The 23,749-nt window shown below is 37.1% G+C and overlaps 1 protein-coding gene and 1 pseudogene across 2 annotated transcripts in view; one reads left to right on the forward strand and one right to left on the reverse strand.

The window, feature by feature from the left end:
• Positions 1-578: 578 nt before the first annotated feature.
• SCG3 (secretogranin III) overlaps positions 579-23,749 on the reverse strand; it is a 50,289-nt gene continuing 27,118 nt past the window's right edge. For both annotated transcript variants that reach the window (XM_039889044.1, XM_039889045.1), the window contains 6 exons: positions 22,829-23,006; positions 20,249-20,365; positions 16,953-17,036; positions 15,172-15,303; positions 5,280-5,360; positions 579-893 (listed from right to left, as the gene is read on the reverse strand). In XM_039889044.1, the coding sequence (XP_039744978.1) occupies positions 775-893; positions 5,280-5,360; positions 15,172-15,303; positions 16,953-17,036; positions 20,249-20,365; positions 22,829-23,006 (711 nt within the window). In that variant the 3' untranslated portion in view covers positions 579-774. The remainder of the gene's footprint in view (positions 894-5,279; positions 5,361-15,171; positions 15,304-16,952; positions 17,037-20,248; positions 20,366-22,828; positions 23,007-23,749) is intronic.
• Positions 11,069-11,184, forward strand: LOC120581073 (uncharacterized; annotated as a pseudogene).

A 23,749-nucleotide genomic window follows, 5' to 3' on the forward strand; every position in this document is an offset into this window, starting at 1 on the left:
GTTTAGATAACTCAGATTGGGCACATATTTTTACCTTGCTTTTTGTAGTGTTTATGACCTCATTTTTCTTCTTGGAGAGTACATATGGATCCCTCTTAGTGAACAAACTCAATGTTGGAAAACTCACTAATAGAAAATGTTAAGAGGGATCCATATGTACTCTCCAAGTTAATAAATCCAGCAAATCTTATGCCCATTTTTCAGATTCCTTTTTGTGCTCTTGGGCCTGATAAAGAGCCAGCAGGAGCAGCCAAAAACAAAACAAAACAAAACAAACACAAAACACCAAATAGCTTCCTTTAATCTATAGAGGCTTTGTGAAACACAAATTTATTTTAACCAAAAGGGAACTGATAGTGGAAACGACATCTTATAACAGACATATACTATGAGGAGCTTTGGTACTCAGCATGCCTAGACAAAAGAACTCTAATTCTTCAGGGGGTGCTTATACATGTGACACAGTAGGGAAAAGGTTCAGTTTTAAGTTCAGTCAATTATAGGCTTTTCCAAAGCAACATAGCTCCGATTATAAAATGTCAATCTACAAGGAAGTAAGGATTCTATATATGAAAATCTCAGCTTAGAACTTTTCAGATAGTTTTTATGGCAAGAAAGCTATGTTTTAACCACTTTTCAAGGTTAATTTCTGTAAATCTAGCACTTTCTAATAATCCTTGAGTCAAAATAACTTTAATCACAGAATTAGAAGAGTTTTAAGCTATGTTATGTTTTTTTGAATCAGTGGAAAGAATCCTGGATCTTTTGCCATTTTTACAGGCTGCTGTAAATACGCTTGATGGCATTGGCTTCTTCTTTATCAAGGATGCCTTTCTCTACATAAGCATCAGCTTGCTGGTTAATGAAGTCTCTCATCTTTGAAAGATCATAATCTGGAAAACATCATTAGAGTATTGTGAGCAAGATGAGGAAAGAGCAATCCCATTACAGTGACCACCATGAACTAAGAAGCCTTTTGTATGCCACTACCACAACCAGCCCCCGTCTTTTGCACTGGAAGACATTCAGGTCTTGGTATTTGTGTAGTACTTTGCCGTTTAAAATCACCTGTATGTGTATTTTATTTGCTTATCTGCTCTCTATTATCATACCTGCAAGTTGTTCAGTATGGGAGTACCACCCTCATCTGACCACGGAGGGAACAGGCTCGGAGACCATGGCTTCACAAACTTTACTGTTTATACCAGTCACCTGGGGCTCTTGGGAAGCTGCAGATTTGCATTCAGTAGGTTCAAGGTGGTGCCTTAAGTTCTGCATTTTAAACAAGCTCCCAGGAGATGCTGCTGCTTCTGGTCTAGGAATCATGCTTATGGTAAGAAGATCCTAAAGCTTAAGTACCTTATTCAAGGTCACACAGGTAGTAAAAGTTATGATCAGAACCAGATGTTTTGACTTTCTAAATTGGTTAGTCCCTGTTGAAGTGACAACCTACTTTTAAAATTTTTTCCAAATTGAAAATTATCTTAATTTCCACGTTGTCTGAATTATATACAGGGAATGAAAAGCCAAACCATAACCTCTTTGTGGTTCCTCTGTCCTACTTGAACAAACAAAAGTCTGTGTAAACCATCAAACCACCTACCCAAAACAAAGAGATCCCTAAAAAAAGAAGCTGCCTGTGGCATCTTTCTGAAGGCTTAAAAAGAAACCCACGTCTTACCTTGATTCTTTTAAGTATTATATGATTTTTTTAAGTGAAAAATACAGAAACATAAAAATAAAATTTAAATCACTTGAATTCTATTAATCATAGATAACCACAGCTGGTATTTTGTTCTATATCCTTTTAGCTTTTCAAATATATATCTCACCCCAGAATCGAGATCAGTGTGTAAACAACCTTATAACTAGCTCCTTTCACTTAACTTTACACAGTGAGCATTAATAATATTCTTCAGAAAAATTATTTTAATGGCTACATACAATATATCCTATGGCAGTACCAAAATTGATGACACACCCCTTCATGGTTGGAAATGTGTGTTTTCCACACCACAGAGTACTTGGGGAGAACTTTCCAGGTTGCAAATTGCTTGAGGCTGTGTTCCTTGAGGACAATGCCATCTGTCTTGGCTGTTAGCAGCCCCTGGACCAGAGCCCTGCCTTCCATCAGTTTGTAAAGGGAAGAGAAAGGAGAGAGTGGGGTACAAACCATAACATTCCACGACTCCTTTAGTTAGCCTGAATATAACCTTAATCTGGGTCCCTTAGGAATCTTTAAGCCCCTGCATGAAAGAAATACTAAGTATGATGGACTCTCCAGAAGCACCAGGTGTTTATCATATGAAGGTGAACTGAGGCTTATAGAGAGCTGTTTCCTCTCTGCCAAGGAGAGAGTTTGCTCCCCACTAGGGCACAGCCATGAGGATTAAAGAGAGAACTCTTGGCATTGAGCACTTTACAACAGTCATCTGTTCTGCTCCTCACAAAACCTCATGAGAGATGAAGTATCCCCATTTTGGAGATGTAGAAACAAGACAGAGGAGATAAGTCACATGCTCAGGTCATGGTAGGGTCCGCTTCTGAACCCAAGTCTGTCCGCAGTCATTGCTTTGACTACCCTGTGGCCTTGAAGTAGTGCACGTGGAGCATCTAACATGTGCAGAACACACGTTCAGTTAGTGCTTGGGTTTTTTGTTGTTTTTTGACTCTCCCTTTCTTCTGGCACAAAATAGAGAACAAAGCTCAACTTACAAGCTGATTCCTGACTGACTAGTAGAGCACAAAGAGGCACCACTTGATTGTCACTGGTTCACATTTAATAATCTCCCTTCAGACTTGGTTGCAGGGTCAACATCTTTAGTGGAACAAAAGGCATACTCCCAAGGACAGATGTAAAGAGGTCCAGGTGATTTGAATGGACAAATAGGAAAATATTGTGCTTTCTTCTGAAATGGAAAAACTGCATCTTTATGACACCATGTGACAAGGGAAACCAGGTTGGTGCAGAGGAAAGGCTTTTAGCTGATTGTAAGAGTATACATCAGTAACCACCTTGTTAATCTCAAAAGAGGTTTTAGGGTTGCTAGGCTCAAAAGAGATAAGGGCTGTGATTCACTTCTTTAAAAGTACAGATGTTTTTATTTTATGGCTGCACAAGATTTTATCATCATCCTCTCTATCACATCACATAGACTTTTGTTTCCTGGATTTAGGAGGGAGATTCAAGTACCCTAGTCTCCTGCAAAACAAAGGGCATCAGCAGAGGTTAAGAAAGATCAGAACTAATAGTAAGATTTTCTGCTCATACAGCTGCAGCCACTGTATGGCCCTAGGACCTTTATCCCCACGGGCTTTGAGTCTACCAGAGCACATGTGAAGGCAGTGGAGGAAGAGCTCTCTGCTCCTGCCTTCGGGAGGATGTATTGCATGTCACCCTCAATTCCTGGAGGCAGAAGGGAGCAGCAAACTCAACCCTGTCACTCTGAGGTTTGCTCACAGAGCCTTGGATAAGCAAACACCAGAGTCCCACACTTCACTAGGTCGATCACTTCTGGAAGTAAAAGATTGAATTGCAGGATGTTGCTAGTTATGACCAGAAGTCTGATTTACCTGTTCATCAGTGAAAGAAATAACAAACAGTCCATATTGTTGAACCATACAATTTACATTGGTTTCAGAAAGCATTTTGGCACCTATTGTATTACATTAATTTTAAGATACACATCTTTTTGATTTTAAAGTCTTTCAGTCATTGATGGCATGTTAGAATTTTTCTTTCTTAGTAGTACATGAAACAATGGTACATTTCCCAATCAATGACAGATTTGATGAAATATGGTTCATGTGAATTTTAATGGCACTGACAGCCTGGAAATTCATTTCATGTTGAGTGAAATAAAATGGACATGTGCGAAGATCTGATAATTACTTCCATCTTGCTCAACTTGCAAGGCCACAGGCTAACGTGGTGCTGAAAATACCTCTTCTTCCCACTGTGCTGTATCTCAGTGGTTCTCAAATTTGGCTGCACAGTAGAGAGGTGGGGAGTTTAAAGAATATTGATGCCTGAATTCTGCCTCTCAGGTTTCTGATTTAGTGGTGTCACCTGGGCATCAGGACATGTAGAATCTCCGCATGTGATTTGAATGCACTTTAAAGTTTGAGAAGCGCTGCTCGTCTCATTTTAAAAGCATCACTTTACAACCGCTCTGGCCAGACACCTGAGAATCATACTAGACTCCTTTTTCTCCACGTAGCTCTCGAGTTTCTTCCTGCTTTTAAAATTTTTTTTCTGCTTGCCTTTGCTTAAGCCCCATCATTTCTGCTCTGGATCTTCACTTCCTATCTCTCTTCAGCCTTCTGGGGTCTTATTTTTTCAATATGTAACCACACTGCTTGCCAGATAGATTTCTCAGTTCTTATCTGAGTTCTCAGAGCTTAAGTAAGCCCTCGTTTAGGCTCCTCCGGCTAAAACAAACCTTTGCAGGGTACACAAACCTCTTCTTGACCTGGCTTATGCCCACCTTCCCGGCCCTGTCTGCGAGTCCTCCCCAGACACCTAGTTTTCCTGGGAAATGGAGTGGCTGCTCCAGTTCTCAGAATGTAGCACTCTCTTTTGTCCCTTTATGTCTTGGCACACAGCCTTCCCTCTGCCTCCATCTCTCCTCTCTTACCTTTTGCGCAGCCCTTTCTCCCAGTGATCTCTGTCTCTGTAAGGAGATGTGCCCTCTCCTCTTGCCTCCTTTGCACCACCACACCCCTCTATGATAGCACCAAGCAGGGCCAACAGTGCTTTATTGATGCCGTGAGCAACTTGAGATGGTGAGGGGGGACTGGAGGCCGGCTGCATTTTACTGTGGTTCACATTTCTGGCACTCAAAACAGAAAATCCTTCTGTGTTTTAAGTGAGAGGGAGGCTGCTTTTGTGACTGCAGGGTGCACCTCTCAGAAAATGCCTTTTTTTACCCGCAAGAAAAGGGGTGAGGGTTGGCAAAATAAGATTGGCAAAATGTTGATAATTATTGAAGGTGGATAATGGATGTATGAGAATTCATTATACTAGTCTCTTTACTTTTGTTTGACATGTTTGCATCATAAAATGTCAAAGAAAAGAAAAAAAAGGCTTTTGTTTGAAAGGCTGGTTTGAAAAAATAAGACAAATGGAGGTTCTGTTCTTTTCTGCATCCAAGAAGCGCTAGAGTCTTTCTGTGCTCAGAAAGAAGACTTTGGCCCATTTGATTGTGGGAATCTTTACTTAATAAGAGCCCCTGCCAAATGAGTGAAGCTTGCAATTTATAACCACACTAAAGCCTTACCTTCTTTATTTACTTTTTTGTTGTGTTTCTTCAACCATTCAATATTTTTTCTGATGGCTTCCAAATAGGCTTCTGTTTCTCCTGGAAAAGACAGGGAACCCATATCAGAAACTCATAAAATATCATTGCATCTCTTTTTAAAGGCCACACTTATTTTTAAAACAATAAACAAATATTGGAATTATCAAGCACATATCAGGTGGTATCCCTAATAAGATTCCAGGAGAAAGGACCAAGCTGGTAAGTGTCAAAAGCCATTAAACCCCCATACAAACAACTAGTTTGATGTCCTGGCAGAGCAGAGTATTGATTCAACTTACTAGATAGGTAGGTCCTTACAGTTCTGGTTAGGAATGGTTTTCCAAACTGAGAAACCCTGTTAGGTCAAGACCTGAATCAGAATGGCAGATTCTTAAAAGAATCCATCACCAAATAAGTGAAGTTAAGTAACTCCAAATTTGTGGCTTTATATAAGTGGCTATGCAAGTCTTCTGCCCTGTTTTGGTAGGGAGTGTATAAAAACCCAAATGAGGAGGATACCCGGGATCCTCTTTCAAGGTTTAGATTTCAAGTTAGATGGTGCACCTTAGAACTCATTCTAGTAAAATTCCCCTGGATGTAAAACACTCTGCGATAGGCCTCAAGAGTGATGAGAGAATACTAGGCATCACTGAAGTACCTGCTGTTTGATGGCCTTTGTACACCTTGTTGCCTGAAAAGTGGGTATTATCATCAATTTAGAGATGAGGAAACTAAGGCTCAGAGAAGCTAACTGACTTGCCTGAGGCCACACAGGAAATAACAGCTGGAATTTGAACTCTAGTCTTGCCAACTTGCTGCTACCTGTACTATCTGAAAGATAACACTGTCTTCAGACACGAACGCTCATGTACCCTTGTTTTGTCTCAAAGATATCAACCATTCCCTTAACTGAGTGAAGTCTCCAATGCTCAGAGTCTGCCTCAAGAGGACAGCTAGTCTGGAGAGTACAAGATGGCCTAAGAAAAGAGGCTTTCAAAGTCCAGGCCCTCTGTAAAAGTAATAGCTGCCAAGGCTCAGTGTGGTGACCACTGAGCCCCCTTTGATCCTATTACCTCTAGTCTACTTCCCAGACCTCTTGGTTGAACTACCTGTACTGTGTACTTTTAATGTGTCAGGGACTGTGGCTTGTGCTCCAAAATGCGTTATCGCTTGTAATCTTCACAATGACTTTTTGAGGCAGCTCTATTTCATCCCCATTTTACAGATGAAGAAAGTGAGGCATAGAGAGATAAAGTGATTTGTTGAAGATCACATGACTAGTAAGTAGTAGATCCAGGTCTGAACCCAGCTGGGTACATCTGCTTACAGTCCATGGATAATAACACTACCTTAAGATTTGACGATGTTCCAATTTCCACCATTGCATTTACCTAAGTGACTTCCTGCGCATCTTTTTTCCTGATCTTATAAGCCCACTCCGGCCTCATCACTGGAACTGCATGTTATCTGGTCCCCAAAGAAGCATAGAGAAGCTCTTGCGCAAAAAGTGGACAAGAGATGAGATCTACAATTTTCAGATCCTTTCACTTTAATTGCATGTGTAGAAAAGGCCTTGATTTCAATGCTTTGTTTTTAAAAATGTTAGAGCATGTGAAAGGCCAATGTTCCCCTGGCTGATGTTATATAATTATAGCACAACAAACATCGAGATTTTCATTGTCTGTTTCCTTTTTGCTGAGAAAGTCAACTGGATTTGGTGACGTAAAAACAGTGTTCTCTATTGCAAGTTAATTCAGTTAGAAAAGGCATTTTGAACAAGAAAAGAAATCTTAGTGCAGACTATTTCTAAAGAATGCAATTTCATAATTTTTAAAGAGTTTAAACCAAATTACTGGCTCTCGTAAAGCTTGCTTTAATGAATAGATAAAAATTTATCATTAGTACAATAGGTAATTAGGCCTTCTGAAACTTTTGAGAATGTGTGAAAAGTCTTGTTCTTTAAATGGTTTTAAGCATTCTTCCCACAATCTCATCTATGATATGTGGAGAGCTTATCTGAGTAAAAGAAAACCAGAGCTTAGTCTCTGTTTAAATACTGTATCAAAAAAGAAATATGAGGTTTCTGCCACAGTGTAGCAAACATGTTGATTCCCTACACTCACTCCTCCCTTATTCCAAATATGTTAATTGAGGGGCCCTCAACTGATGATGGACAAAATTGGTAGTTTAATACCCCCAGCTTCCTTATTCCTCAGTCTCCCAAGAGTCCTTAGTGGGACTGAGCCCCAGTTGTCCATAGCTAAATCCCACTCATTAACACAGCTTATACTGGCTTCTTTCCCTTCCCTGTCTCATGCACTTAACTTCCCAGTAGTGCTTCCTGGGGTCACGTCCCTATTCAACTACTTGACCTCAAATCCTTCTCACAGAGTCTGCTTTGGGGAGAAACCAACCTAAGACAGCATCATCTTGCGAGGTTGCTTATTGTGCAGGAGCAAATTACCTATAAAAATGGTGTTGAATTTTAAAAAGTATAATGCATGAAAAGTAATTTTATTTACTATATTGACATTATTAACCCACAATGGAGAATGACTTTACTGCAGCTTAAAGAAAAGTAGACTGCAATCCATTAAAAAACTATCTTGTGGATCATAACATATGTAATTAGCAAGTTCTCTAAAATAGAACCCCCTCAACAATCCTCATCCCCCTTTTCTGCCTTATTTTTATCTGTAGCACTTATTATATTATATAATTTATAAATTATATATACTTATTATATTATATAATTTATATAATTATTAAATTATATCATATAATTTAACTTTATTGTTCAACTTCCTCCCTTAGAAGTATTTCTTGTTTGCCAGTGTACTCTCATGTCTAGAATAAAGCCTAACTCTAGGCTTTCAATAGATATTAGCTAACTGAGTGAATGGATGAAAGCTTTTTATATAGTAGCCAAATCATAATCAGAAGATTTCTTGGTGAGCATGGACTCAAATCTAGAGAAAATAGAATTTTTAAAGTATAAATGGTATAGATTTCTTTTCTTTTTTTACAAAAAAAAAAAAACCCACAAAACTTTATTTGAAAGACTTGAAATTTAATAAATTCTGAATTTAAATGATGGCTATGTCAGAAGCACTTTTAAATATCTATAAATATACTATATCTATCTGTCATTTAATCTTCACAGAGCTCTATAAAATAAGCGTTATTATTTCCATTTTACTCATGAGAGAACTAAGGCTCAGACAGGTTAAGTGATGTGCCTGTGGGGACACAACTGAGTAAGGGTCAGAGCCTGGTCTTGAACCAGAATGAATCTGGAGCCTCCAATGAGTGGAGCTGGGTAAAATCCACTTTTCAGATCGGAGTGATTTTAGTGCCTGGTGTTGTTACCTAACTGGCTAATAAGGCACATTAGAATCACTTCAGAGAGCTTTTAAAAATCCTGATGCCCAGGACACTCCCAATACCAATTAAAACAGAATATCCGGGGGTAGGAACCAAGTACCATTTCCACCCCCTACCCCCCGAAACAATCCTGAGGCAATTTCAATGTGGAGTAAAGTTTGAGAACCACTGCCACTGGTATTGGAACATGCACACAACTATAGGAGCACTGGTAACAACAAGAATAAAATCAGGTGTTCCTCTGCTCTTGGAGAGAAACAGCTGGTTCCTATTTACATTTTCTCTTCTCAGGAGCTATAAAGCAAATCTTTTATTTACACAGGGAACACTGAAAGCCCATGAAAGTCTGCTTTGGAAAGTTGGACTATTTTATTCAAATATATTTCTGCTTCCTTTGGAAAAAAATAGCTTATGGCTGAGGTAATATGGCACAAGCCTTAAAACATATGCTGAAGCAGATGGGAAGAGCGCCAGAGTCGAGAGGCAGCCCTGCTTTTCTGGCTGTTCTGGTTTTCAGCACTATAAAAGAAATATCCTTTTTTTTATACATGAATTTGCCCTGACCCTGATATGCTATCCTTCCTGATCCATGATCCCTTAAAAAACCAAACAAACAAAAAACCAACTAGAAATCAAGAGTTAACCTATTGAATACTAGATATACTAAAGATATCAGATCTTCTAAAGAAAAACTAGTTTGCCATAGTGCTTAAAACCTTATAAAATTAAATTTGATATAATGCTTAAATTCTGTGTAGTAAAGATTGTGTAATTAGCTTTGAACTGCATAAAACCAAGGAACTGATACCAATACCATAGATGCCAACATGGGCCCTAGAGCCATTCAGTTCAAGAATATCTGTCCAATGATGACATTTTACATGCCCAAAATGCAGCATGGAATATTGGGATGAGCACTGAATGGTGGGCCACGAGTTCAAGGCTCAGCTCTGCCACTCTTTGGCTATGAGATCTTGTGCTAGTTGCTTTATTTTCTGAGCCTTGGTTTATTTTTTGTAAATTAAGGTATGAATCCTAAAAAGAAGAGTCAAAGTTTCTACACAGAGGAAGAAATTCTCTTTTGCTGTCCTCGAAAAACCTGTGTTGATGGCAGGTCTCCCATAGCTGCGCTTAGCTCCTGGCACACTTGCTGACTCACAGGGGAGAAGACGGGACTCACTATATTTGGACATTTCTAGAAGAATGCCTTGGGATTTGAATAAAGGCATGCATTTTCTCCTCTTATGTTGCTTTGAAAATAAGAGCATCCATATGAGTTAGTCAATTTATTATCAATTTATTATTTAAATAGGCTATCTTCTCTTTTCTGGCTTCTATAAAGAAGATACAAGAATGATAGGATATTTAGGTAAAAGGTATCTTAGAGATCACTTTTTTAAACCTAATTCCATTATCTGGCTATAAACTTGACAAATGATAGCATTGGGGGTGAGTTTATGGGTATTATAGTACTTATCTCATCCCTTGGATGATTTTGAAAAAAGATTTTCAGTGACTCATAGAGCAGAAGTCAGTGAGTAAACATCAAACTGGCAAAAACAGCCACACTTAGATCATGGAATGAAGTTTTAATGTACTTTTTTTTTTGGTTTCCAGAGAGCAATTTACTTGAAAAGTTAAGCAAGTTTATAGATAAGGTTGAAATCAGAATAAGTTTGATTTCATCGGCGCATTCCTAAATTTAGGAATAATTATTGAATCATTCAAATTCTTGTACCAACTAAAAATCACTATTTTAAAATATTATTCTTAATGTGAGTCCCTGTAGAAAGCAAGATTTTAAATAGTTTAACTAAACTATAGTCAAAGGTGAATGTGTCATTTTTCCTCATTGGTAATTAAATTGGATTTTTTTTTTCACATTGTCTGCCTGAAATGAGATGCATGTAAAAAAGCTCCGTTAAGTTAAAGAATAATATAAATGTAAGATATTATTATTATTATTATTATTATTCCTATTCCCCAAGAACCCAGCATATGCTTGGCATGATTAAGAAATATTTGCTGTATTTGGATGGGGCCATCAATCTCACGTTGCAAGACCGAAATATACTCCCTACAGATAATCCTGCCAATGTATATTGCTTATAATTAATTCCTTAAGTCGTTTTAGTTGGGCTATTATCTCGTCCCTTGCTCTATTCCATAATATCCTCCAACTTTCTCTCTGAAGGGAGCCTGTTTTACACGCTCCTGATTCATCAATATAGGAGATACACATTCATGTATATGGCTTGTATTACACTTGCCCACACATAAATTAAGAATTATTTTCAGATGTGGTTCCATAGTGTAGTGGTTAGCACATCTGCTTTACACGCAGAAGGTCCTGGGTTCATACCCCAGTGGAGCCATGGTCCATGGTCTACGGCCATGCAATCCTGAACAAGCCTGATGTCTGATCTTGGAAGCTAAGCAGGGTTGGGCCTGGTTAGTACTGGGATGGGAGACCACCTAGGAAGTCCAGGTGCTATAGGCATAAATAATAATAAAAATAAAGAAGAATTATATTCAGGTCATTTCAAAGCTTGCTTGAGTCCTCAGAGCCAGACATTGGTTCTTATATTCCTTCTGTAGCTCTCCTTCCTGAGCACAGTGCCAGATGTGTCATCAAAATAAATGTTTATTTGTTGCTGAATAAATGTCTCAGAAAATCCAGTCAATCCTACCTTAATCCACATGGATGCTTTATTTTTCTGCCTAGAGACAACAGGTGTTTCCTTAGTGGTTTTATAATAGAGAAGCAAAGCAGCCTTTGAAAAAAGTACAAATAAAGCAACTGTGAACACAAAGGTATATGTTATAATGTCCTTTTGGGGATTAACTACATTTTTTTTTCCCCCAAAGAAATGTTTACCCTTGGCTTAAGCTCGGTTTGATATTTTCTAAACTGTACCAGAATCAGTTTTCCTTATCTCAGAGAATTGGGGGTCAGGGATAGCTGGGCTATTACCTCTAACTAAATCTCTAAATAATGAGGGGGGCGGACTAATTTTAGCCCCAAATCTCTACTTTTTTCCTAATGTTTCAGGAGAGCTGTTACAAAGAGTACCACCAAAAAATGGAGTTTTACTCTCTTCTCTCCCCATTCTTATATGATGGAAATCTTAACGAGAAAAGAAATCTAACTTCATCCTTAGTTTCCACTCACATCCTAAATAGGCAATAGTGGGCTACCTACCAAGAATCAACTCCTTCTATTCTTTTTTTTTTACATAATACTTTCCTAAAACAAACAAAGAGACCTGTCAGCACCCATTCTTAAGGATAGTTGCACAGTGATATAAGGTGTCATTTTCAGCACTGGGCATGCTACCTCAGCAAGTCAAAGGGCCTAGATGCTAGCTTGTTGTTTTCTAGAAAAATAGATTTATTATATATGGGTTTCTTGCAAAGGAGATGATTCAGGTTTCTGTTGGGGTGATGTGCAGTGCTTTGTGCTGCCCAATTCCTGGCTCTGTCTCAGGTCACAGGACCATTCTTTTCCTGACTAGCTATCTTTTAAAAGTTTACCCCTCACCCTCCATCTCACATCCATCAGGATGGCTGTTTTTTGCGGGGAAGGGGAGGGGAAACAAAAAACAAAAAACAAAACCAGAAAATAAAAAGTGTTGGTGAAGATGTAGACAAATTGGAACACTTGCACCCTGTTAATGGGAATGTAAAAGTAAAAGGGTGCAGCTGCTATGGAAACGGTAAGGGTTTCCTCAAAAAATTTAAAATAGAATTACCATATGATCCAGAAATTTCACTTCTGAGAATCTCTCCCCACCACACCACCCCCACATACAAATTGAATGCAAGCTCTCAAGGAGATATTTGTAACACAATGTTCACAGCAGCATTAGTCATAATAGCCAAAAGGTAACAGCAACTCAACAGTCCAGAGGCAAATAGCCGGATAAGAAATGTGGTATATATATATAACAGAATATTGTTCAGACTTAAAAAGGAAGGAAATTCTGACATATGTTACAACATAAATGAACCTGGAGGATATTATGCTAAGTGAAAAAAGCCAACCGCAAAAGGACAAATACTGTATGATTCCACTTAAATGAAGTACCTAAAGTTATCAAATTCAGAGACAGAAGATGGAATGGTGGTTGCCAGGGACTGGAGAAGGAGGGGGAATAGGGAGTTATTATTTAATGAGTACAGCGTTTTGGTTTTGCCTGAAAAGAGTTCTGAAATGGAAGGTGGTGGTGGTAGCAGCACAAAACTGTGAATGTACTTAATGCCACTGAACTGTACTTAATGCCACTGAACTGTACATTTAAGGATGGTTAAGATGGTAAATTTTATGTTATGTGTATTTTACCACAGTTTCCTCCCCAAAGATATTAAAGACAAATTTATCACTTATCCAAAGCGGGTTTAGGGTTGAGTGGAGGTATCAAGGCCATGTGACTGGCCTATAGGGTCAGCAAACACGGCACGTATATCACCAATTCCCCCTTCTCATACCCATGACAAACATTATTAATTAATCATTCCACTACGCAGCATCATAATCTTTCTTAACATAGGCCACTACCAAAAAAATTAGAGTTGATATGTCAGCTCTGTCAACATAGGAGAAAATTGTGAATGTCTTTACAATTCATGCTGGAGAAAGAAAGAGCACAATAGCATGAAACTTTATAAGATAAGAAAAATCAATATGAACTCAACGTATTTAAAAATTTTTCTTTTAATGCTCTGTCTCAAAAATGTCCCAGTAACTGACACAGAAGCATAACCATTGGCCAACATCACAACTCATTTGAACCCATATAACCCAAGTTCAGGTCTCTCTATTTTCTACAAAAAAGAACCAGAACTCTTTGAAGGGGATTTGATTTCAAGTCTTGGGACAGGAAAATTCAGAGTGATTCTAGAATATCCTATTGTTGCCAGAGAGCAAAGATGCTTTTAAAAACCACTGAATGTTGCTGAAAGGACAAAAGAGAAACTTAGGTGGATACCCAAGCTATACCCATGTAAGCATAAAATCGTCATCATCATCATCATCATCATCATCATCATCAAGCAGCACAATATACATAAATATAAAAAGTTAATATAAAGTATCAAAGGTAGTAGTAACATAAAAGGGAAATAATTTGTAATTTTATTGCTGTTATTAAGTTACAAAGCATGAGTACAAAGCTAGTTTGTTTCTTTTCTACTTAATGTTAATTTTGGGTCTATCAAGTATAATGTGAACCTGTTTCTATCTGTTTGAACAGGAAAGATTGGGGATCTGCAAGTGGGCCAAGCAGTCCCTTCAAAATTAACCGTGAACACAATCGTACTATAGTAAGGAATAAGCAAAGTCTATCAGTTCATTGCCATTAATAATTCTACATAATAAACACTGAAAAGAGAACCCGATGGTGTGTTTTCAAATGACAAATTAGCTGAACGTCATGCCCACTCTCCAAGAGAGAGCAATGACCCACTCCCCCAGCTGCTAGGGGGAAAAAAATCCTCTAGATGACCCCACTGATAAGACACTGATAAGACACTGATAAGACATAAGTTCCAGTTATACCAGAGAGGCTAATGTATCTTAATGACAGAAAAATAAGGTAGGTTTAAGCCATCTGTTCACAACTTCTGGTAAAAACACTGAGTTTCGGTAAAAGACTATCTGTCTGAGAGACAGGAATATTAACTTTCCATGACATAATTAGCACACTTTGTAATAAAAGGGCCTTGAACCACAGGACTATGCAACCAAATCCTACATCTTGGCTTAAAATCAAAGGATTAACAACTTAGAACTTGCAACCTCACAGGGTCTTTTTCTTTCAGAGTATGACAAAGTTTCTAAAATCCTATAAATTTTATATCACATAGACTCACTAAGGTAGAGTAAAAATCAGACCACAGGAATGTGTAAGAATAAAGATAAAAACATATGTTTTGTAATAATATGTGATTTTTTAAGTATGTGCTTTTAAAAGTATTTAGGTCATTTAAGGAAATTTGATATATTTGATTTATGATTTTTAACCAAGTCCTTAAAAGTGTTTGTCAGGTTGCAATCGCTGTAAATGATTAAGGAAATTTGCTTTATTAAATCCATACATTTTGATAACTTTGTTGAATAAGTAGTATGTGACTATTAGAGGAGTGTGAATTGTGTTTAAAGAAATATTGCTTAATAAATTCCTAGGGTTATAAATTGGACATTAAACAATGCACAAATGGTTATAAGTATTCCTCCCCCAAGCACTAAAGTCCATTGTATACTAAAGGCCATCAAAAAGATAAAACCAATTTGCCATCCCAGGAAACTCAAGAACATTAAAAAAAAGATTGCTATTCAAATAGAGATACCACATGCTGAATCTTTTCTATACCACTAGTGTTAATTCCTCATGTTTGGTGGGATTTGACTTTCAGATCACCCTTCCAGGTGTGATGAAAGTTTTGCTTCCTCAGTTTCATTGCCAACCTAGAGCTATCCATTCCATACCTTTTGGCTCATCTGTTTTTCCTCTTAGATTATCATCTTTTGTGGAATCCTTCAAAGTTCCATATTCCTTTTCCATCTTAGCCGCTTCTTCCTTGGTACTATCTGTTTCTTCATGATTCTTTTCCGATGGTGCTGTAATCAGATTGTGCATGGTTATTATAACCCTACTTTCTACTTATTAATTAATTCCTAACATAGAAATAAACGTTATTGAAAAGGTACAGTTTGAGGTCAAGTTATTTTTTGAGCTGAAAGGGATTTTAATGATTATCTAGTGTAACTCCCTCGCCCCACCCCATTTCACGGAAGAGGAAACTGTGAGGGGAAAGATGTGCCTAAGGTCACTTACTGAGTTAGGAGGAGAGCTGGGCCAACGCCCCCGCTTTCCAGATTCTGGTTTGGTGTTCTTTCCCTCTGCCGCACTATATCATTAGAACATAAAATTTTTTCCTCGCTTTAATTAACACAGGCAATCAAGTGGGATATATCAGGTCCCAAAATAAATTTGAGTCTTGATTCCAAATGAAAATAACTCTGTAGTTGCCCATTTTGAAGAACACTCTATTACTCAGAGTAGCACCTAAGAATTCAGAAGCCATGGCAAGACTTCTCTCCTGTCTCATTTTTCATACTCCCTTATCCTGTTCACCCCAAGGCAAGGAAGAGAGTTGGAGCCTTGCTGTCAAGAAAAGATAACCCTTGTTCACGTCTCATGTAAAAATAACTATATATATTTTTTAAAAAACTATTTTCTTCTAGTACTCCTATATTGAATTAAAAAATCATAAACCTTAAAGTAAGTAATCTCTTGAAAACAATTGTAATGCATTTCTGTCGCCAACAAAATAAGGAAACTCAAGCAGCCCAATAATAAGCTGTTTTTCTTCTTTTTTTCTTTTAATAAAAGGATTGTTACTATAAGAAAAAAAGAGAAAGAAATCAATCATTGTCTCATCATGTAAAACATCCACTACTAGTGCTGTGGTCTGTATTTTTTTTTTTTCGATACATAAATTTTTCCTACTTGTGGTAATATTCTGTTCCTTGCTTTTGTCGTTCATTAACATCATTATGGAAAGATATTTATAGGTTATTAAAAACTACTTCAAAACATCATTTTAGAGGGCTGTATACTATGCCATCAAATATATGTGCATAATTTCCGTGGCAGGGACACAATCTTAAGGTATAAGAACTTTCCTCTTTTCGCTCCTCCCTCGCCTCTGAAAGGAGGCTCCTTGCACAGCTTGGCTTTGTAGGGTTTGCCTTGCGCAGTGGGGAGATGGGTGGAGATACAGAAATGAAGAAACCAAGAGAGGGGGATAAATCATACTACATAGGGGCAGAGACTATCCCAGAGGCAAGAGAAGACCTGGGAGGGGAGAGCAAGTGGAAGGGGCAGCAGAGAGTGGACAGATGACCAGGGACAATAATCTGGAAAAGTGGTGATCTGGGGGGAAAAAAAAAGATATCTAAAGGAAAATTTTAGGAAAATCGCTCAATTTTATGATGTAGCCCTCTCCTTATCCCACCAGCCACCTCTTGAGAATCTTTAGTAAAGACCTGCATTCCTTTTCAGTACTTCTTGGGATCAGGTTTCTGTGCTGGGACTGGCTACAAAATAGCCAGGGGTACAGCTATTTAATCCCATGGTTGGATGTTAAAACTTTTTGAAATCTATTAATTCTTTATCAGTGTTTACTGAAGTTTATTATTTACCACACAACAGAGTTCTTGTGATAAAAGCTAAAAAAAAAAAAAAAAAGTTAAATTAATCATACCTGGGAAAAGTTTGCTTTTATTGTCAGTTATATTTTTTTCTAGTTTGTTCTTGGTCTGAAGAGCAATTGTTTCATCCAAGTTTTCTGGAAGGAAGAAGAGAAGAAATATAATTTTATTTCTTAAAATATGATATCAAACTTCTACTAAAAATGTTTAAATCTCACCAGAAATATCACAATAACAATTTCACAATATTAATACTGCTAGTAAAATATGTTGACATGGATTTTATTTCTAGAAATCATAGACTCTCAGGATTGAAAGGTATGCTATTTGAGATTCTCAAGTTTAGCCTCCTGGTCAATTAATTGCAGAAGTCCTTCCATATTTTTGTGGCCACTGCTAGAACACATCCAAGGTTGAAACCTACAATGGATACCTGTGGTTTTGGCCTACTCAGCACCTGGTAACTACACCTTGATTTTGTTTTGGAGAACACAGACTGCTCCCACTCTCAGCACAGTTGGCTCAAGTGGGAGCTGCAGTTAGTCCAGGCCTGGCTCCTTAGGGTCTTCCAATCCTTGGGCTATAGTGATTGGTTCACAGAGAATAACATGACTCAAGCCAGGCCAATGAGATTCAATGCTAGAACCACTGGGAGAAACAGGATCTCTTCCCACTAAGATCATTGTACCATGGAGATGTGAGGTTGGGGGCTGTGCTAGCCATCTTGTTCCTCTAAGGGAGCAGATTATCTCCAATGAATCAATACATGGAAAGTCAGAGCTGTAAGTTGGAGAGGAATAGACTCTTCACACAATAGGTGGACTTCACAAACCTGAAGCCAGACCACCGCGAACCCTGAACTTTTCATTACATGAGGCAATTAAATTTCCTTTTCGCTCAAGCCTAAGTGTTGGATTTCCATCATTTAGGGTCCTCATTAATTTATGAGGCAGCCAGTTCTATCGTTAGGTGGTCTTAAGGGTGAGCATTTCCTTATTCTTATCAAGATGAAATCTGTATCCTTATCTTTGTCCTAACTTGGCTTTTTGGAGTAACATCATACAGGTGTGACTAGACAGAAACCTAGCCTATAAACACCCCAAGGTAGACAATGCATTAGAATCCACATTCTTTCTATTGAGTTATTCACCTAGCTACATATCAATCTCACTAATAAGGCAGGCTTTTTTTTTTTTGCTATTTGCAAACAAGCATTTCTTTGCAATTAGTCCATAAGATTCCGTTATTACTTTGTACTATTTTCTCCCCAAGTAAATTCCTATTTCTACCCTACCCCATGCCTCTTTTAAGAAGAAAATCCAGTATATTCTGTGTGTGATGCATTCTGTTTTCTTTCAGATAGTATTTTGATATATTTCCTTTTAACTTTTTATACATATGTCCATTTTTACCACCAAAATTCAGGTCACATTCTAAATGGCTTTAAGTATTCAACAGTATATCATAAATATTTCTTCCTGTCATTAATCCTTATAAATAATACTTATATTGTATATGTAATAAACATATACAATTATTAAAATACAAACATTTCAAAATAAAATTGAAATAGTCTAACATAAGATTAAATAATTTTAGATATTTTTCTCTTGTGAACTATCTAGGTTATTTCCATTTTTCTGTCCTATAAACCAGTGCTGTCCAATAGAACTTTCTGCAATGATGGAAATATTCATTTCTGTACTGTTCAATATGGTAGCCACCAGGTACGTGAGACAATTGAGCATTTAAAATGTGCCTAGTGTAACTGAGGAACTAGACTTTCAATTTTGTTTAATTTTAGTTACTTTCTATTTTAATAGCAACATGTGATTAATGGCTACCATGTTGGACAGTACAGCCAAAAACAATAGTGGAAATATCTACCTTGTACATAAGCCTTGTGACAACTCTAATTTATTACCATAAGATAAGTACTTAAGTGTAGTGGTTCTGAGTCACAGAGTATTGGTATGAAACAATGACTAATTTTAAACGTCTTTGATCTACTATTAACTGAGTAAAATGGGCCATGAAGCACTGTGTATAACGAGAGCCCATTTTTTGTTAAATAAAATAAATAAGATAAAGAAATGATGTAGGTATACGTGTGTGCACACATACACAGAGAAAAATATCTGGAAAGATATAAACCAAAATATTACCTGGATGTTGGTATTATGAGTGATTTTTTGCTTCCTTTTTTGCATTGACTTGTTTTTAAAAATAAATGTTCTTTTATAATAAAAAACCAGTAAAACTATTTTCATGTGGGAAAATATAAAGTTTATAAAGAATAATTCTAGTTTACTGTCTTATGAGATTTTCTCTTCTAATTCCCCTTCCCCCATCAGATAACAGAGTAAGGGGCCATGAGGTCATCTTGCCCAAAGGACATCAGGGATGAAGGGTATTTGTTAATTAACTCAACCAAGCAGAAAAACAAAAGGCTTTAAAACAACAACAAAAATTTACATGCAAGATCAAAGAATGTCCAAGCTTATTTATAAAGTTCCAAGAATCAAGGGTTGGCAAATTTTTTCCATAAAGTGACAGATAGTAAATATTTTTGGCTTTTTGGGCCATGTGGTATCTGTCTCAACTACTCAACTCTGTAATTGCAGCATAAAAGACACTAAAAGAAATGAGCATGGCTGTATTCCAATAAAACTTCATTTATGGAACTGAACTTTGAATTTTATATAGCTTCCTTGTGTCATAAAATACTATTTGTCTTAAGATTTTTTTTTTCCAACCACTTAAAAATGTAAAAGCCATGCTTAGCTTGTGTGCTATACAAAAATAGGTACTAGGCTGGATTTGGTCCATGGGCAATAGTTTTCTGGCCCCTATTGTAGATAATGAAGTCTTTTATTTTACAGATGTAGAAACCAAGGCATAGTGAATGCCTTCCTGCACTCAGGCAGAGCTGGTCTGAGGCAGAATTTCTGATGCCAAGTCTAGAGCTCTTTCCTTCTTATCATATACAGAGCTTATTGATTAAAGTCAAGACCCTTTTAGTCCTGACCATTCCAACACGATTGAGAAAAAAATGTCAAATTTTAATAAAATTGTCTCTGCGAAGATTATTAGAGAATATCAGGAAGACGAAATATAACAAATGTGAAATGTTTCTACTCAAACTGGATCTGTAAAGATAAAGAGTTGAAAACTTCCAGTTAATTCGACTTGCTTGCATTATCAAGCTGGGGCAATTCTGGTTACCCAGATGATTCTGGCTATTTTGGTGTAAGTTATCTAATTAGTAAAGTATTTATTGCCAAATCTTTAATTCACTTTGGACAATGAAAACTAACAACAGTAAAAACAAAACAAATAGGACTCTCACCAAGATAGGAAACACCTTCTTCTGGAGATATTGTGCCATACTTTACCATCATCTTCACAAAATCAATCAGTGTTTTCATGATAGTAATCAGTGTTTCTTTCTCTTTTGCCTCTTTTTCTATATAAAAAGACAAAATATTTTTTTAAATATTAATGGAGCATAGCTTTATCTTTCAATGTCAATTTATGAAGCATGGCATCTTATTGAAATATTTCTATCTACATTTATAGCTAAAAGTTACAAGAATCCCAAGACTTTATTGGGAATACAGAACATTGTACAGGTATACTATACTTTTTCAGAAATGGACATTTATAGCTTCTTCAAAAAGATTTACTTTAAAGTATTTTATTAATAGAGTAAATAATAGAGATAGTTTATGACCTGAGATAATATGAACACAAAAGGAAAGTTAGAAGATTGATGACCTGACAACTTTTCTTTACTCGGGCTGTACATTTTTGAGGGTAAGAATGACTTGGTTTCATTAATTAAGCTTAATATTTTAAATAAGAACACACATGTATCTTTTTTTTAATGTAAAGTTGATTTTTAACAGTAGCATATATTACTTTATACACTTCAGTTCATATGAAAGAATGGATGTATATAGTAATAATGTTCCAACAGTACAGAAGTAAATAATAGTGAAAGTAACATTCTCTTCTTCCTCTCAATTCCTACTCTCTGTAGGTAACCATTAGTAACAGTTCCTTGAGAACTCTTTATATTTGACATACTGTTCTGTATCTTGATGGAACAAGATGGCCAATGATTCCATAGTAGTTCAGTAGATGTATTAATTCTAAAACCAGAAAAAAAAATCTATTTCCATTTTTGAAGAAAAAACTAAGGAGAACCCATTTTCCCTAGTCTTTTAGCTACTATGAAGGATTTTCTCTACATACTTCTAGGCTTTTCCTCATCTTTTCATCCTCCCCACTGACATGAGGTTAGCAAGCAGTAGACATTTGTCTACATTTCTCTGCCACTGAGGATTTGGAATCTTTCTTCTTTCCACTCCCCTGGAACAGTGGAAGGCAGAGACCTGAGAAAAGCGCCTGATCTGCAGACTCAAACTATCCCTGAAATTGGCTGTTTGAAGAGCTAGACTGAGAGCGAGCAAGCCTACTCTTGGCTCTCATACTAAACTACATTCTATAACCCAGTCTTTATCAGTCTCAGAGATATTTTGATTTTCTACCTGCTTTATTCCTCAATTGGTTCAGACCTTGGGTGAGAAAGATAGGTACAGTCAAAGACCTCGGTGTGAGTATTAAATTAAGAATCCATAAAAATAAAGGCATTAAGGGTTGGGGTCAGAGGAACTGAAAGATTAAAAACAAATCAAATAAGAAACATTCCATACAGTAGAATCTTTAAAATACCATGAAAGTAACAAGGTGAAGGGAAAGGAAAGGTAGGAGAAGAGGTAGAGGAGAGATCCTGCAAAAGGACTGGTAAATAATATCTTCAGCCACTCCATTATTTGCTCAAGATCACATCTATATAAATATTTGGTATCATGCTGATGTTCTTCACTAACAAGAAGTGACTCACCAGGATGACAGAAGTCATGAGCTGGGCATCTGCCAACCAATGGAGCAAGATGGCTCAGAATAGACCTTAAGATTACAAGCCCTGCAGACCTCAGCAGAGGGGCTGAGGTGCCATCTGGCCAATGTCTAGAATTGAAGGACTAAGGATGTTCTCCAGAAATGAAAGCTTACCCTAAGGTCATTTCTTGGGTAACTTTTACAATTATAGAAATCTTTATTACAAACATTCAATCTGGGGTTGAATCCTTGAACGGGGAGAAGAAAAGCTAGTAAGGCAGTGCAGGGCATCTGTCTGGACAACAATAACAGAAAATTTGCCCACTATTATCCTTCTGATAGATTAACCAAAAATAAACATGAATTGAAATCTTCAGTAAATTTATTTTGGCCTACATATAGAGAAAAGAGCAAGACAGAGTACTGGACTTTTTTTTTTTTTTAAACAAATCATTTTCCAAGTGTATTTTGGGCTCCTGACGTCCTTTAGTTCAATATTTATGCCACTTTAACACATTTAAAAACAGAAGCTGATATGTCTAAAAAGCAAAATTCCGAATCATTTATAGAATAATAAATTATGTTCCATACACTATTCCCGCTAGGAGAGGAAAATGAATAAAGCTTATATGTATATATATAGATTTGCACTAGGAGTGGAGGCTGAACTGGGTCAAGTGGGGACACTATCTGATTCATTTCTGCACCTGTACAAGGTTTACTCTAGTACCACGAATGTAGCACATGTTCAATAACTGTTTGTTGAACAAATAAATGAACCCTCTAGCAACAAGAAGATTAAATTGTCCAGAAACTCCACCCTTCCTGATTATCTTTTCCTAAATATTTCCATGACTAGTATACTTCTTTTGAAAAAAATCGATGTGAACTACCTTCCCTAAGGCCACAATATATGTCATCGAGGATTTCATTTGGAAACTGAAAACAGGAAGAAAAAAAAACACCCACACATTTCCTGGAATTACTGTTTCTGTTCCACATGGTCAGAAAACACAGTTTTTACCTGAATCAATACTTTTCAGTAGTGCATAGAAGTTTGGGAAATACTGGAGTTCCTCAAAGTTGTCTTCACTGTAGGTTTTAGTTCTCCTTTCTAAGCCATTTGTCAAGGTTAAGGTGTTAGATACTGTTTCATCATTTTCTCCATTAGTAAAACCATCTTGAATTGCTGCCATTGAAGTCTCCAGTAGGAATGAAAAATCAATAAAAAAATAAAATTTTGTTAGAACTGATGATACTCCAGTTTGATTCTTTCCTCTGAGGTGTCCTTAAATGTGAAGTGCAAGAATACCTCTTCCTTTGCTAGCTCCTGCAGGATCAAACCCTTTTCTAGGCACATGGGTGGGCATCTAGTCACATGAGTAAGTCACTGGGACTTAGAGACAGGTGCTCGACCTGAAGACCCTGGATCCTGCTCAGGGGAGAATACACAGGGAATTTCTAGATTGCTGCTCTGACAGAGTTCCCCTCCATCAATTCTCATGAGTGTCTCCTTGTTAAACTGCCTTTTATGGAGGAGGGGAGTTTTGCATTCACAGAATCTACTGAAAGAGATGATGCAAAGCATAAGAAAGCTTGCCAGAATATCTACACTAGTACAGCAGTCACATCTGGAGATTTCTTGGTGATATTTTAAGTGTAGTCTAGAAGGGTACAAAAGACTTCCCCAGACCTGATTTATGCCCAGTGTTCCTCATCTTAATGATCCTTTCTCCATTCAGTGAACTACACAGAAATCAACAAGCTTTTTTTTCCTTTCCCCTTTCCTTTCCTTCTATTCAATCTATCAGTAGTCTTTTTGGCTCTACTTTCAAAATTTACCCCAAATTTGTACATTTCTCTCTTTTCTACTACCCCACTCTGGTCCAAGCTGCCTTCATCTCTTACTTTTTAACTGATATACCACCCACCTCCAATCTCTTCT

This window comes from Pteropus medius, unplaced genomic scaffold (assembly GCF_902729225.1).
Source record: "Pteropus medius unplaced genomic scaffold, Ma_sr-lr_union100, whole genome shotgun sequence".
In the NCBI taxonomy this organism is placed as follows: Eukaryota; Metazoa; Chordata; class Mammalia; order Chiroptera; family Pteropodidae; genus Pteropus; species Pteropus medius.